The sequence below is a fragment of the Colletes gigas genome, unplaced genomic scaffold, assembly GCF_013123115.1.
Source record: "Colletes gigas isolate AHSC1104 unplaced genomic scaffold, ASM1312311v1 Colletes_gigas_Sc00008, whole genome shotgun sequence".
NCBI lineage: Eukaryota > Metazoa > Arthropoda > Insecta > Hymenoptera > Colletidae > Colletes > Colletes gigas.
In genome coordinates, this window is record NW_025106637.1 from 9,063,367 (window position 1) to 9,079,082 (window position 15,716).

Consider the following 15,716-nt stretch of genomic DNA (forward strand, 5'->3'; position numbering starts at 1 on the left):
CTATTCAGAATCGGATTCAATTGCAGCTTATCGCTAAATCTCCCCCTTTACATAAATTATAGTATAATTCACTGTTCAAACAGAGAGGAGAAATGTAAATATTAACGGTTATCTGCATACTGTAATGAAGACATATATCGTTGATATTATTATTCGAATAAAATTTTGATCATCATTGTTTACGGTTGTTCATCTTAACTCACTGTGTAATTACGGGGAAAAAATAATTTCATCTCAGATATACAAGCACAAGTTCCTTTGACGAATGTTTGAATTAGATGAAATACGGTTTTATTGAAACTGGTCCACGATTTGTGGTTACGTGGAAACATTCAATGGATTTCCATTGTTTGCGTGTTATGAGAAGGGATTAGATACGGTAACTTTGAAACCTCATCAGTCTGTGTATCTGGACATGATGATACTTTAAGCCTCTTTCCTCTGCATCGATTGCAGCGTCTGCTAACGTCACTGGCGTACCAGATATTTGATTTCCGCATGCAACGCAATTGCGGTTGATAACGCACAGCTTGTTTTATCGGGATTAAAATTCACCAATTATCATTGTTACGCGGATCGATCATCGCGATGCCTATTCATCAGATTTCAAATCTGCCCAACAGATAAGCGTTAATCTCGAATTACCGAGAACCACGACGCCGATACGTGTCGAATAAATAGCAACATTTTCAAGCCACCCGCCAAAGTGTAATACCGCGCGATCGTTGTGTTTTATTTGTCAGATATTCGCGGTTATCCGACGGTAGTAAAATCCATAAAATTCTAAATTGATTGATAGAAACTGGCAAAAAAAAACACTCGTTCGGCGATCTCTGTTTTTTATGAAATTTTTTGACGAATATTAAACGAATCTGTTTTATCGGTTAGCGTTTACGCGCAAGGAATAAAAGTTACTTTCAAAGTCACGAAATTTCTATTCGACGAAATATTTTTAAACTGAATACGTTTTCATCGATCGGATCGTCGGTTTATAAATACATTTTATGTTTTTGCTGTATGAAAACTGGTCGCTGAGTTTATAGACTAAGGTATATATTTTCCCAATATTCTGTCTGTTTGATTACAGAGACGCCATAGTTTGTATCGGAACCGTGTTATTCATCGTCAAAAATTAAACTCTTTTTGTACTCACGGTTTATCCCTATATCCATTAGCTTTCCAGGTATTTTCCTAAATAATTGGAGATCGCCATAATAGATTCTGATGTTGAATATTTTCAGTAAATGAAATCCTTGTCGCGAGCTTTTCCATCACACGTAGTACACGATTATTGTAACAGAAATTTTATCAATTTCCAATTAACCCGGCTAGAAATTCGGAAGATGCAAATGCCTTTTCGTCGTGTCTGGGGACCCTTTCGACCATGCAACCCTTCCCAGTCCCACGTTCAACACCCTGTGTAATAGCCAGCTTTGACGACACCGATATAGCGATCACGAACCCGAGGACAGGACAACATAATAACATTGTACGTGTCGTGTGTATGTTACAGTGACCTCCGAGAACGGAAGCGAAGCTTCCACGGCCGCCTGTTTGACGATGCTGATGCTGTGTATGCTCCAGCTGCTTCTGAGATAGTCATGGCACGCCTGAGGCCACGGAAAGGGAGCTCACGGGCGTCGCACGATAAACAGCGCACTAGTCAAAAGAAGAAGCAGGAGGAGGGGAAAGGGGGGGAAAAGTTTAAGGGGCAACCGATCTACCGGCGGGAAAACCAATAACACTATTGTTGAATCGGCATGAATATTATGTGTTTTTTAGCGTACCACGTTCAGTTTGTTCGAAATCTCGCGCGATCGGGGAACGTCGGACGCGACATCCGGTCAAAGAGTTCCACCATAGAACAATTCCGCGAAACGCTTTACGACGCACAGGTTTCGGGAGGACAAAGGGAATTAAACTCGCGAACGATCGCTCCGTCGCGATGCTCGAGCGATTTCGCGTCCGATCGGTAACGAGCAGCTGATTTGTTCGACGACGGTTCGACAATCGGCTTTGAAGTCGAGATCCACGTTGTGCGCCGTGCTTGCATACGTTTTCGCCTCAAAGGGTACTTTCTTCCGAATTCCCAGTTTGACGAACGTTGGAAAGAACGTGACCAGCGACGTATAGACCCGCAAGGATATTCCAGCCGCCATTTTGGGACGAAGATGCGTGCCGTGGCGCCCTTTGCATCCGTTCGGCCATTGTTTGCGGGCCAGGCGGAAGACTCGGGGATCGATCCTGCGATTTTCACGCGTAGAAGCTAGTCAAGAGGTGCACGGCCCGGATTTCAAATTTTCCCTTTCCCTCTTCTTGCGTCCTGCGTAGCCGTGGAAACGCTATCGCTTCGTTGCAACGATGCTTCCGTGCGAGAGTGAAACGCGCGCGTACTTACCACGTCCGTCGCGAACACGGGGGTTGTTTCTTCGGGGAACGTGTAATAATCGACGGTAGTTTGGTAAACGAGAGGAGCTAGTTTTAACGCGATTTACTTTTACGGGCGTTTCACCTAATTTTATTATCCGATATGCGATCAAAGTATGCGTTCATCTCGGAACTAAAACGAACGTTTTGAGTAAACCATATCTTTTCGTGACTCTCGGTATGGAAATATTGTATACAGGGTGTTCGGTCATACCTGGGAAAAACTTTAATGGGAGATTCTAGAGGCCAAAATAAGACAAAAGTCAAGGACACTAAATTGTTGATTCACGTTTAAAGTTCCGCCCGTACTGAATTTTTTTCTCGAAAATGCGCAGGATTTCGGGAGTATGTCTATTGACCAAAAATGATTATAATCGACCCCTGTAACCAAAAATAATTTTTTTAAGACGATTAGAAATTTTTTAATTTTGTCGAAAAATTTCACACCTACTCGAATTTTTTTCTCGCAAGTGCATAGGATTTCGAGGGTATGTGTATTAACAAAAAATGATTGTAATTGACCCCCGCAACCGAAAATAATTTTTCCATAACGATTTGAAATTTTTTAATCATACGCGTGAAATTTCAGGGAAACATGTCAATGTTTGGTCAGACATTATATTTTCGGTAAGGAATTTTTTTCTCGAAAGTGCGTAAGATTTCGAGGGTATGTGTATTTACCAAAAATGATTGTAATTGACCCCCACAATCGTAAATAATTTTTGCGTGAATAATTTGAAATTTTTTAATAACAACTTAACGAAGCCTCAATCAACAAATTGATATTCTTGATTTTTGTCTTATTTTGGCCTCTAGAATTTTCCATTAAAATTTTTCCCAGGGGTGGCCGAACACCCTGTATATGCTTGTTTCGTTTGCACACGCTCGAACGTTTCTGACCTTCAAATAACGTCCTCCGCGGATATACGAATAATCAAAAATAAAAATAATGTTAGAATTTTTTATGATTCTTTAGCACGTTCAATGTCCTCTGATTCACGCGTTAGGGGCAGATTACGAGTGTTATCTACATGTAAAAAATAAAAGAGTATCGAGGGTCGAAAACGTTCGTGTTTGTACAAACTAAATTACAAACGTATATACGAGTTTCGAAAAATCCTTTGTATCTGAAATGCAGCAACTTATGGCATTCTTGCCAAGTGAGGGGTAAGTGTCTCGCTTCGCGTAACTCCTCTGTTTAGCGAACTAAGGCGCCTAATGGCTGCGTGACATAAATGCGCAAAATCATTATATCGGCAACTGCATGGTGGAGAGGCTCCAACCTTTCGAAACATTTAACCTAAACGCGACTAACTTCTGTACCAAACGTTTACGATGCATAAAAATGTACAAATATATGAATACTTAAAACTTTTGTATAAACTGCATATTCTGGCATTCTAAACATTTAAATTTACCTTCTCTAAGGTGTTTTGCATATTCTGTACGATATAACATTGTGTTGAAAATTTTTATTTATTCTATTTCGAGTAAAATTTCTTGTATTTTATGCGAAAGAAATTGTATTTATAGAATGGTAAGTATAATTTTCTTTCATTGTTAAACGATTTAAGTTTGTCGATAATATTGTAGATCTGTGATTGTATTCTGTGTTTGAGAATTCGGTTTTCTGTTTGTTCGAAGTGAAAGTTCTCGTTTGAATTGCTTATAATTTAGCTTTTGTAAGTAGATAACTGTAAAATTGATAATATAAGGAATATTTGTATTAATTGCTGGTCCTGTGTATAAATGGACCGGTGATTACGAAAATGACACAAGTCAATAACTTTTAGTATTTTTTTTAATTCCATATTACTATGATGTAAATTGATGTAATACAGAATAAACGAGTTCATTCATGAACTGTCATGCAGTTCACGGTATAATGATCCTACACACCTAAGACGTGCATAAGTTAAGCGCCTTAACAAACTAAATCGAAATGCGTGACGCGAAGGAGAAGGGTTAGCAAAAAATCAACAATTTGTCCCCCAAATGGCAAGAATCACTGACATTCAGTGTACACATACTCGCTTCTGCTTTATACGTTTCGCAAACGATTTTCTTTTGACCCATTAGTGTAATATATTCCATGATTAAATCGAAAAACCATAAGTTCTGTCAATTTCTATTAATTTCGATTTCTTTTGTAAATTTTCGAATTACGAGCAATATCTTTCTAAAATTTTTGTACGATTTTCCATATTTTGTATAGTCTCCGTAGAAAACAATTCTTTTCGTTCGAACCCACTATAATCCAAATTATTTTTAACTTAAAGAAACTTACATAATAGTACACGATAAGCATTGATAATAGGATGTAAATTAAACGGTACATTATAACAATGTTCCAAACGTTTCCATTTAAGTGTGAGAAATCATAACTCGTAAGCTGTTATAAACAGATCCGTTGCTAACCGTACTATTACCTTAAAGCAACGACGGCGTATAGCGACGAAAGGGTAAAAACAGACTTTCGCCTCGATCGGACGAGGTTGTAGGGGGTTAACCATACCACCAAAGGGATTATGTCGAATAATAACGTTAGGTAACCACCCCCTCTGTAACGTTAAACGTAAGAGTAGAAAGAAGAAATCAAACAAATGCGAGTGTGTAATTTTAGTTTATAAACACGAGATAATATAAAGTTACGAATCGTTGCATAAAATGCATCAGGAAAACAAGGCTTGAGAAGTATTTTTCAGAAACGAGATATTTTCTTATATTTCTCCCACGACGTGTTTTCTCGAATATTTTCCTGCTTGCCGGCGTATGAATTGTGTCAACAATCAAGGCTCTCGTTCGCTCAAACGTTTTACAGAATACGAAAGTTTACAGTAAATATATATCTGGGCTAAAGGACGGGAGATCGATACTTCGATGGAGGGAAGAGGAAACTCGAGGCTGAGATACAACGTTTCTCATACCTTTCTGCCCCTACCACCCTTCATCCTTCTTTTATTAAAGAAACTGTAAAACCGCCGAAGGATATCGTGCGTCTATAAACCGGCCACGTGCCCCGTGTTTCTCTACTTTGGATAGAGAAATAGTTCCGTATTATTTTGTTGCGGTAACTTCATCTTTTTACTCTTCGACGCACGCGGCTGGGCGATGCCTGGTAAACTCGCGAACATTTACGCAGAACGTCGACGTAAAAGGGAAACTGGCGAGTTTCATTCCCCGTGCAGGTGTATCGACTAAAAGTTACACGTACGTCGTGTCGAACAAGATGGATCAACGTCGAGGACGTAAAGGACGACAGTGTTCGGAAGTGGTCACTTATGGTACTCATTGAAAAAGAAACAATTTTTACACAACGTCTGTACATCCTACAAAATCGAAAGACAACATAATTCTACGGTTCAGTACATTTTTCTAATGTTTACTGTGTAAAAAAAAATAATCCTTTTTATTTGGAAGATTAAAATTCTCAAACTCAAATTACGTTTATTCTAATTACCTCTTTTGTATTGTCAATATATTTTCTATTTAATTAAAATGTACAGATGCTGATAAGAATTTTCCTTCACCAAAGAGTACCAGACATTACTAATTTCGAATGTTCTTCCCTTCAGTTTAATCGCAAAACAGCGACCGACTAAGCTTTCTTAAAGTCGACGGCGAAAATACGTTAATGTCCTCGAGGGATGCTTCTCTTCTTTTTGCGACGCGGCAGCTTGCAAACATTTTTGCGCGATATTACGAGTCATACAGAGCCATACAACGAGAAAAGGAACTTCATAGCGAATCGTACAACGAAAAACTATTTATTTACTCGTCTCATCAGGGTAGAGAGACCCGGCTGAAACGACTTTAAAATTAAATTCATCGGATAAAAACCTCTTTTCTATATTAACGTGTCACGCTGCGCTTGCACCGCGCCGTTCTTCCTGTACTCTGTTCTTATTCGCACAATTGTATCTTTCATCTACTGCTGTATCACCGAGTCCGTAGAGATTACAAATGCGCGCCGTTGTGCAAGGATTCGGGACGTATCCTGGCGTGGTCTGCGTGTAGATATTTTCCCGCCGGAAAAATAAGAGAAAAGAATGGGGGAATGAATTTTCTGTAAGCCTCGACACGCGCAGCTTTCGAGACAAGTAATTTCGAACGCGAGACTACTTTAGGTTTACTGAAACACGGACAAAAATAGTTCCAAGTAAATAGCACATAAATACGTTCAAAAAAAACATTACTTATTCGAGCTTGTTGAAAACGTACTGTTGTGGATAACGTTATCTACTGGAATTCAATTAACACGTTTCCCAGATGCCAAAGTAGTTCGTTTCCGTTTCATTATTCGAAACTCGTACTTAATTGCCGAGTACTAATTTCGTTGTTGTTCGAAATTGAAAGAAAAAGAAACAAACGCATCTCGAGTAAAGAATTATAGTTCTTCCAGATAAGGTTAATCCATTGGCATCGACAGCGGTCCGACGGACGATCATAATCGTTTGTCGTACGATCGCGGTATCGTTATTATTTCTTAAAATTATTTTTGTCTCGTTGAAAAAATACCATGTATTATATATCGTTTTGTAAGTAATGAAACCTGTGTGCATAATTGATCACTTTTGTTGAGAAATAAATTAGTGTAATTTATAAAATGTTTAGATATTAATATTAGCCCACTGTTTGCAGAAATGATGCGAACTTTAAGGTAAAACTAAGAGAAGATGATTAAAACGATAATTTATGTAAATGTTTGCTACTAGTGTGTATAAACGATGTGGAGTCGAGGTGTGAATACTTCGGTTTCGAGAGCTCGGTTTTCAGGATGTGAAAAATGTATTTGACTCCTCCAACCGTTAAAACAAATATAAACACACCTGCTCTCGAGACGAAAGAATTCACACCTGGATTCTACGAGGAAAAAAGCAAGATGTCAATGGGTTAATTCATTCAGCGAACAAAGCAGTTCCCCAAACATCATCCCCGAGACACAGCTTTATTCCACGATTGCCGTTGGTCGCGCAGACACGCCCGGTATAAAACTGATTCCCGGAAAGTCGGTTCGCAGGCAAAGGCCGCAAGCAATTCGCGTCAAGATCCCTCTGTGCTCTCTAGACACGTCGAAGCTGCCAAAGTCTCGAAAGGAAGTCCGACGTCTGCAAACCCAAAGTTTGGACGACGAATACTCGCCGCCAGGTATACCCACCGCGGGAATAGCGTGTACTCTCCGAGCATCCACGGATGATTGTATATCCTCTGCAGTAGTACGTGCACCACTATCAGCCAAAGCCGCGTGCACGTGTGTATCTATGCAGCGGGTGGGACGGCTGCCTCCTCACACAAACGCGACAAAGGAAACGACCTTTCAGTTAGCTGAAACGTCGTCGCCGTAACAATTACCACTGCTTCCCCTGTGTCCTCTCGCCTCTTCAGCCACTTCCACCGCTTATCCCCTCTGCCCCTTTCTCTCTCGATCTTCTACACCCTCTGTTTCCCTCTCCCCCTATTTATCTATCTATTTTCCCTCCGGTTCCGTTTGTCTCTCGGTGTTCCTTTTCCTCGGTTTCGCTTCTGCCGCCCCTTTTCTCCCCGACGTACCGCAGATGGCGCCACTGCGGAGCCTGGCAGCGCCAAACGAGACTCCGTCGGGGTGACTGGTTCTAAATAAAGTTTGTTTCGGGCTCCGCTTAATATCCCTCCAGTCATCAAATACGGTTACTCGCGTCGCGTATACGTACTCGTTCCCGCGAGTTCTCTTCTTTGTCCCTGCAATGCCCGGGTATAGGGAAACCGCAGAGAGCTCTTGACGTTACCCGGTCTCGTTATGAATATCTTCAATGACATCGGCTGATACGTTGAGTTTGCGCGTCGCGAGTCGAATTGCGCGAATCGACACGCATCGCTGGTTCCTCCCGGGTTTCAACGGTTAGTTTCCAACCGGGAATAACGCTCGTATTCAGCCTCTTTCTCGCTTGGACGAACGGCGAGCGGCATTTTTGTCCCGCAAACTTCGGAATACCGCGCGTCGTCTGCGCGGACAGAGTTTGAACGCCTTTTATTTCCCATAATAAACGAAACGGGAACTCCCGGGCGATATTTTCCACGGAAAAGAGAAATTAATTCGGGATAAATGATTTACATGTTTCGAACGGCACAAATTTTCACGGACTCTCGAACCTGGGAGAGATTTAAAATCGAATTTTTATTTTCCGCGAAACGAATGAACCGCGACCAAATTTCGATGTTTAAACATTTTCAAACAGAAATCCCTCCGAATGTTTAACAAGAATTTTCAAAGCGTTCGCGTTTAATAAAATTATTCCTTCCTGTCGGGGATGGTACATTCGCGTAGAAATACATTCGAAATAAAGTTGGTTAATCGTGGGCGGCGGGGTTTCGGTCGAAATGAAAATTTTTCCGCGTTTCAAAAACGTTCCTCCCTCCGGGTAATAAAACAAGATAACGCCAGGAACGAATCGCGAATTTCCAAACGAGAACATCGGAAACGCGTTCGCGAGCAAAACTTTATACGGCGTTCGGAAGCGTTTCCTGTGTTCAAGGGCGTCGTTTTATGGACGTTATTTTCCAGCATGCAACGCGTTAGCCGCGAGAAAGACGACCGGAATTAGGTCGCGCGCGATCTTTGCGACGGATGCCGATTTACCGAGACAGAGTAATGGACTCTGCTTTATGCCCCCTTTACAACGGCCGATTCGCTACGGAAAACGACTACGCGGGATACTTCCATCGCAAACGCAACGTACGACCAGCTGGCGAATTGATACTACGCAGAGCAAACGTTTGCTCGGGTTGCTAGCGCGAGAAAAAAGTCGTTCGGAGAAAAGCTTCTCTCGATTAAAGGGGCGCCTGTGCGGGGCTGTGTAATAGAAAATCGTGTGTGCGCTGTATAAACCAGCGATCCGAGCCCGTTCGCCGGACCCCGATCACCTACCCGAGAATTTTCATTAATTATTATCGTCTCACACCCTCGTACGATGTGTTTGACCATTAACCGACGAGCAGAGATAGAAGTAATACTGTGTTACTACCGGATAAGATATTATGTTCCGCGATGAACGGAAAGGTTCCTTTGAAATCAATTGAATCAACCAAAAAAAAAATATTATTATAGATAGAAATCAGTAGGGTCAGTTGCTCTAATATGGAACACTTTTTTTTTTATATACATGTTTCACTTGCTTGCTGAACTTTTACAAAAACTTATATATTATGAATTTATAGGAAATTTTATACTCTTTTTATACTTCTATACTCTTGTTTTATTCTCTGTTGATTTGGAAGTCAAATTTAAAATATTGGATTTGAAAATGTTTACTTTTTTTACTGAGGTCCTCATTTTCCACATTAGGTTCACAGTGCCCGTTATATGGTATACTTCAGCAGTGTGTTCTATAAGTAAAACTAAGACTAAAATATTATTATGCATAAGAAAAAATCCATAAATGTTTTCTTAAGGTTCAAGATATTAGAGTAAGAAAAAGAAAAATCAATTTTTAGCAAGCATTCGATAACGTAAGTTTCTTTGCAATTTAGTGAACATAAAGAACAATAGTTCAAAATTGTATAACAAAGTTATTATTGAAGAAAGAACATTTCAACACCCAGGATAAATGATAAAAACTAAACTCTGGTAAAGAGAAGTTTAAGTTATCCACATAATTCTATGTAAAAACTATTTTTTCGTGCTTCAACTAACAGTTGCTCTCTTTAAACAAAATTTAGTAAATAAAAGAACATCAAATTTCATATTTTTGTCATAACTTCTTAACAAATCATTTATGAATTATTTGTTACATAACACTTCAGTTTTATTTTTACTTGTAGAACACGGTGCTAAAATATGTACGGAAAAATGCGAAATATACTATATAATTATATTAAATATATTTATATTTGAAGGAATAATCGAGCTAACAAAAAGTTGATGCACTTATAATATTAGGTCAAAGATCATCTTGTAAGAACTCAGACTGCGATATTTTCTTCAATATTCTTTTACGAACACGTGTTGCTATGAAATTCGGGCATATGCACGCTAATTGCAACAAATGACAATCGTAATCGATCGCATTCGTCGCCAGTAACAATATTGAGATAATTGCTTTAATATTGCGGTGTTTCAAATTAGGAACGTATTTCATATTAAGGCAACTGACCCCATATTTGTATTTGTCAATATTTAATAAATGGAGGCCCATGTTGGCTGTCCTGCTCCGTCTCTAATTATCAAATTAATTTTATTACGTCGCAGTTTGACAGACAATTTCAATTCGAAAATCGGGGGACCAGTAATACGCGAGGGAACGCTGACTGGGCGGTAATTCTTTTGTAAGCAGATCCCAGGAAAGTTATGGGAAGCATTCTTTTCAGATCCTGCGCGTCTCAGCTACTTTCGCGCGATCCTTTTCGCGAAAGCACGGAGCCTATTTGCTTGCCGAACGGTTTTTACTTCTCCCCGCGCTCGTAAATCGGCCACATTTCAACACCGTCTAAGGGCAACGAGCACGTAACCGTGTCCCGATAACAAAATAGCGGAGTCAAACGAGCCAGACGCTGCGGGACCACCCCGGGCTCCAGTTAAGTACCTGCCTATGGAAATTTAACGCCACACTTTGCCAGCGTGTTACATTTGTAATTCATCGAGCCGCCGCGTGTTACGGACAGGCCCGAACTTCGAGCCGTATAATAGAATGAATTTATATTGGTTACGACGAACACCCCTTTCTTTCCACCGTCGGCCAATTTAATCGCAAAAGAGGTTCGAAAGACTCGACAACGATTAGACAAACATTTTTCAATTTGTTAATCTAGTAACCTCAAAATTCTTTAAAATTCTCTTCCAACCCAATGGCTTGGAACACTCTAAACGTTCGTATATTTTAACCCTTTTAACACTAGACCTACTGGCACTTCATGTATACCCATTCCTACCATGACTGGTCAAATTACCACTCTTCCTTTTTCTCTTTTACGAGGCAACGTACTCCTAATTTTTGCATTATATGTATGAAAAGTTGTGTTTTGATCCTTTGATGATAGTAGTTAGTTCTAGAGGGAACAACTATAACATCCTCTATTTAAATTCATTTTCAGTTAAATAATCAATTTATAATCCATAGGAATTGCTGAAACTTCATTGGGTATGTAGCGGCAAAGTAAATGTCAAACTAAACATAGAAGATGGCATAAATTATAGTAGTTGGTATAATCATTCGATAGAGGATGAAATGCCCTTTAAAACGAGCGTTCGAACAAGTCGATACAAGAAATGTCATGAAGTTAAATGGCGCTAAAGTAATATTGTGTGCTAGAAATTCTAAACGAAATTTTAATAACGGTCATTTGACCGGTCGCGTTAGGTTTAGCGTTAAACTCGCAATCACGTTACGCGTTGTCTTCGCGCCAATATTTCCAACGTTCTCCACGCGATTGAATCGCACTTTCGCTTTGTTCCACGCTCGACAACCTTTTCCCGTATTTTCCAGCCCCGGTTTCTAGCCGCAACCCACATCGAGTTTACACGCAGATCCGTTTCTTTGCCCATCGAGACTCGACACACGCAAACTGTGGTGGACACGTACGCGGGAACGTCCGTGTCACGTGGAAAGGAACGTAATAGGTCTTCCTCTGGGTCCTCTATGTAAATTTGCACATGCTCGCGGTTACCCGACGACGGTCCACACGTCCGCGTACTTACAACAACCCTCAACCACGGTATTCTATGCGACCACTTTTCCCCCGACGAATTTCAGGAAAAATATATTCCTTCCTGCGGAAACAGCCGTGTCGCGACTTCAATCGTGCGACATCGAATTTTCGACTTCCCTGCGCAAAGTACTCGAGGGTTCCCTCCCCGTTGGCCCTCTCGTGACGAGGTTTCGCGTTCGATCGTCTTTGTCGCATATCGAATCGGGTTGGACGGAGAATCTCGTCGCGTTTCATCGGGTTCGCCGGAGGATTGGTAACGGTAACGATAAAATTTGATTTTTCCGCGTCTTCTTAAAGAGAGTCTAGTCTAGAACTCTGGAAAAGATTTCAGTTTTTGCAACTTCTGCGAGTCTGAAGTATATTCTGGTTCCCACGATCGCTGCAGATATTTCAATTCTTTTATCAAACTGTACATAACTCGGGAATGAGCAATCGATAAAAGAATCAAGAAGAAAATTCTCAGAAAAGTACAACAAAGCGTGATTCGCGTTACATGCATAAAGAGGGTGATTTTCACGGCGGTATAAGTCGAGAGCTCGAAACATCGAGCGTTCATTTCCATGAAAAACAACTTTGAACGTGGAGTACGTGTCCTATCGGTAAATGAGCCTCGATGGTTCTTCAACTTCCGTTTCGATGAGTACATAATATTGTATTATGTTCGGATCTATCTTCTTACATACCGTGTAGTGTTCGGGACGTTGAAGTTTCTCGAGCAGCACATTTCTAATTCACCGTACTCGACATTGTACGCGTCAATAAGGGGGATACATTAATTTATTCGTTAAACAAACTGAGTTACCAAACAGAATGCGTATAACCTGGATCTCAACGAAATACAATAACGTCTTCCACGAGGAACTTCTGAGACGTCATTAAACGCGTCTGCAAGATAAATTGTGAAAATTCATTTACTGAAGGAAGAAGACGACTTCGTATTAACAATGTTACCGGTAAATATCCTGATGAATAAGTTGCTACAGGTACATTAACTTTTTTTTATTACTTAATGTGGGAATATGTTTATCCCTGTATTAACTCTTATGTATTCCCCTCTCGAAAATTCGACAAATATTCACGAGATTTGTTACATAAATATATATTACGCTATAAAAGAGAATCCTCCAATTTTCCGACACCCTCGATTATGCGCCTAACCCTCCTATTAGGTCGGATAATCGAGGGCTACTGGGAAAATACGAAAGAACACTATACTCTGGTATCGAGTTGCTTGTATATCACCGATAATCGAATCTGTTCCGTTACGAATTCAGTTGTAGTTAACTGCAATCGTAATCAGTCTTTTCGATGGGGCTTAAAGTTAACTGAAATTAAAATCTATCGTTCCAATTGCAAGTGAATGCAATTTCAAAATTTCTCGAATATACAGGGTGTTCGACCACCCTTGAGAAAAATTTTAATGGAAGATTCCAGAGGCCAAAATAAGACAAAAATCAGAAATACCAATTTGTTGATGAAGTCTTCGTTAAGAAGTTATTAACATTTAAAGTTCCGCCCTGGATTAGTGGGACTTAAAGTTAACTGAAATTCAAATCTATCGTTCCAATTGCAGGCGGATTGCATGCAATTTCAAAATTTCTCGAATATATAATTGATCAATGCTCAGCACTGGATCGTGCATCGCATAGTTCTGGATGCGGCTTACGTTCGGGGGCGCGAAAGGTATTCTCGAAGTCGGTTTTCACCCTCGATTCCGGATCGAAACGATCGTACTTCGACGACGCTGGCCCGCAAGGAAGAGAGAGACGGGGGTGGCATCGAGATGGCTAGAATATATCGTCGCTACAACGAGCTTCGATCACCTCGAAAGCTTTCCTCAATGGCTCCCCGACCGACGCCACGCTCCGCCGTCAAGCCACGATATAAATCGTTGCGTCTCCTTCTGCCCGCGAGAAACCTTTACTCCGATAGACTCTGCCCGTACAATTTCTCACGCTAATAGAAAGGATGCTGTACCTTTGCACCTTTGTACCGGGTTTTCTTCGGAAACTCGCGTTCGCGTTTAAGCCCTTTACTTGTCAGAGATACGGGCAAGAAGTCGCTCCAAGAGGAATTTACGTTTGCATGTTCCTAAAATTATTCTCGCGTCGTTCTACATTAGCAGTTAAATCCTTCTGTTGCTATATAAAATCGTCGGCTCTGGTAACCGTCATTATCGGAATTTTATTTCGCACGCTCCAATTAATATTTGTTTCATCGATATCATTACCACTGACAAATTGAATGTATTCTGGAAGAAATATATCTTTTATTGAGACGAGGGTAGTTGAACGAAAGTATTGGTATAATTTCATTAGGAAAACTAAAATATAATTCGTAAAAGTTCTGATTATTCTACGGATCTTGAAGAGCCACATTATGCGGAGGGCAAGCCACGACGTTACAGTATTGTTGGTCGCGTCAATGGACGTTAATCCTGGAGAATATTGCGTTAAAAAGTAAGGAAGAACAGAAATAAAAACTAACGTTTCTCCGCGCGGGGCCAGGAGAGTTTCAAACACTGCTCGCGTATGGAAATTAACCAAAGTTCACAAAGCCCAGGATCACAGAGATGGCCACGTTGGTTCCCCCGGCGACTTGTCCATGAAATTGACCTGGCACATGTTAAATTAGAGTTTAGGTATTACGAAACACCAGTGTGCGATGGATCTAACGTTTTCTCGTGATCGGATTCGACTACAAATAGAAGACCAGAGGGATCGAGGGGCGGCAGCGAGGAAACGAGATAAGAGAGCGAGCGAGCGGAGGAAAGGTTACCGAGAGCAAGCACATCTCAAGCTTTAATTAGCCATGGATCAAAGGTTCGCTTAATGGAAGCCAACGATGCCGACCTATGATGAGCGTACTTTAAGAAAAAGAATCAAAAGCGATGACGTGGATTCAGAGGGAAATCGCGCCGTTTGAAGATATCAGGCCAGCACGCGGTCGTGCGACTTCCCCAGCCACTGATTTATTCATTGCTGTGATCGATTACCGACGAACGAGATATTCGTTGCGCGATTGGGCAAATAAGAAGCAGAAAACAGCCGACATTCCCCGAGCGTCACGCTTTCGGAGGAACATTAGCGTCGCCGTTCCGAGTTCCATGAAATTCCAAAAATAAGGGACACACATTTTTTTTAGCGGCGATAACTCAAGTTTAAGGGGTGAAACTCTTCGAACTTTCAGCCCCGTAACGCTACCTTGAAAACTATCGGAGATAAAACAAAGTTCCTTTCAAGAAATTCTTTATGGACGTGAAAACTATCGTTTCTTCGAGCGGTATTTTTATTTTATTATTTTTTAGCAAGCAAATGCTTTTAACGTCGATCTAGAATCGAACGAAGCGTTCTCGACGAGTCGATCAGCTTCGATTTTGTTATTTCATTTTCCAGTCCCAGAAATCGGCCGATTATTTTTCCCTGGATCACCGTGCGACAACGTGACCGGCCGGAATGAAAGACCGAGGATGTTTCTATTCCGCGCAACCGTCCGGCCACTTTAGAAATCGCCTGGCGGTTTTATACCGGACGAATTGTTTTTCACCGGCCGTAAAAGAAGCTGGTAAAAGGGAGAGGAACGTAACCGGAGTTCGTAAGAAGCCATTC

The 15,716-nt window shown here is 40.8% G+C and overlaps 1 protein-coding gene across 1 annotated transcript in view; it reads left to right on the plus strand.

Moving 5' to 3' along the window:
* The window catches only part of LOC122396724, a 208,702-nt gene extending 207,076 nt beyond the window's left edge, over window positions 1-1,626 (plus strand). Inside the window, exon 6 of the mRNA XM_043395359.1 lies at window positions 1,514-1,626. Coding sequence (XP_043251294.1) covers window positions 1,514-1,599 — 86 coding nt within the window. The 3' untranslated portion in view covers window positions 1,600-1,626. The remainder of the gene's footprint in view (window positions 1-1,513) is intronic.
* Window positions 1,627-15,716: the final 14,090 nt, after the last annotated feature.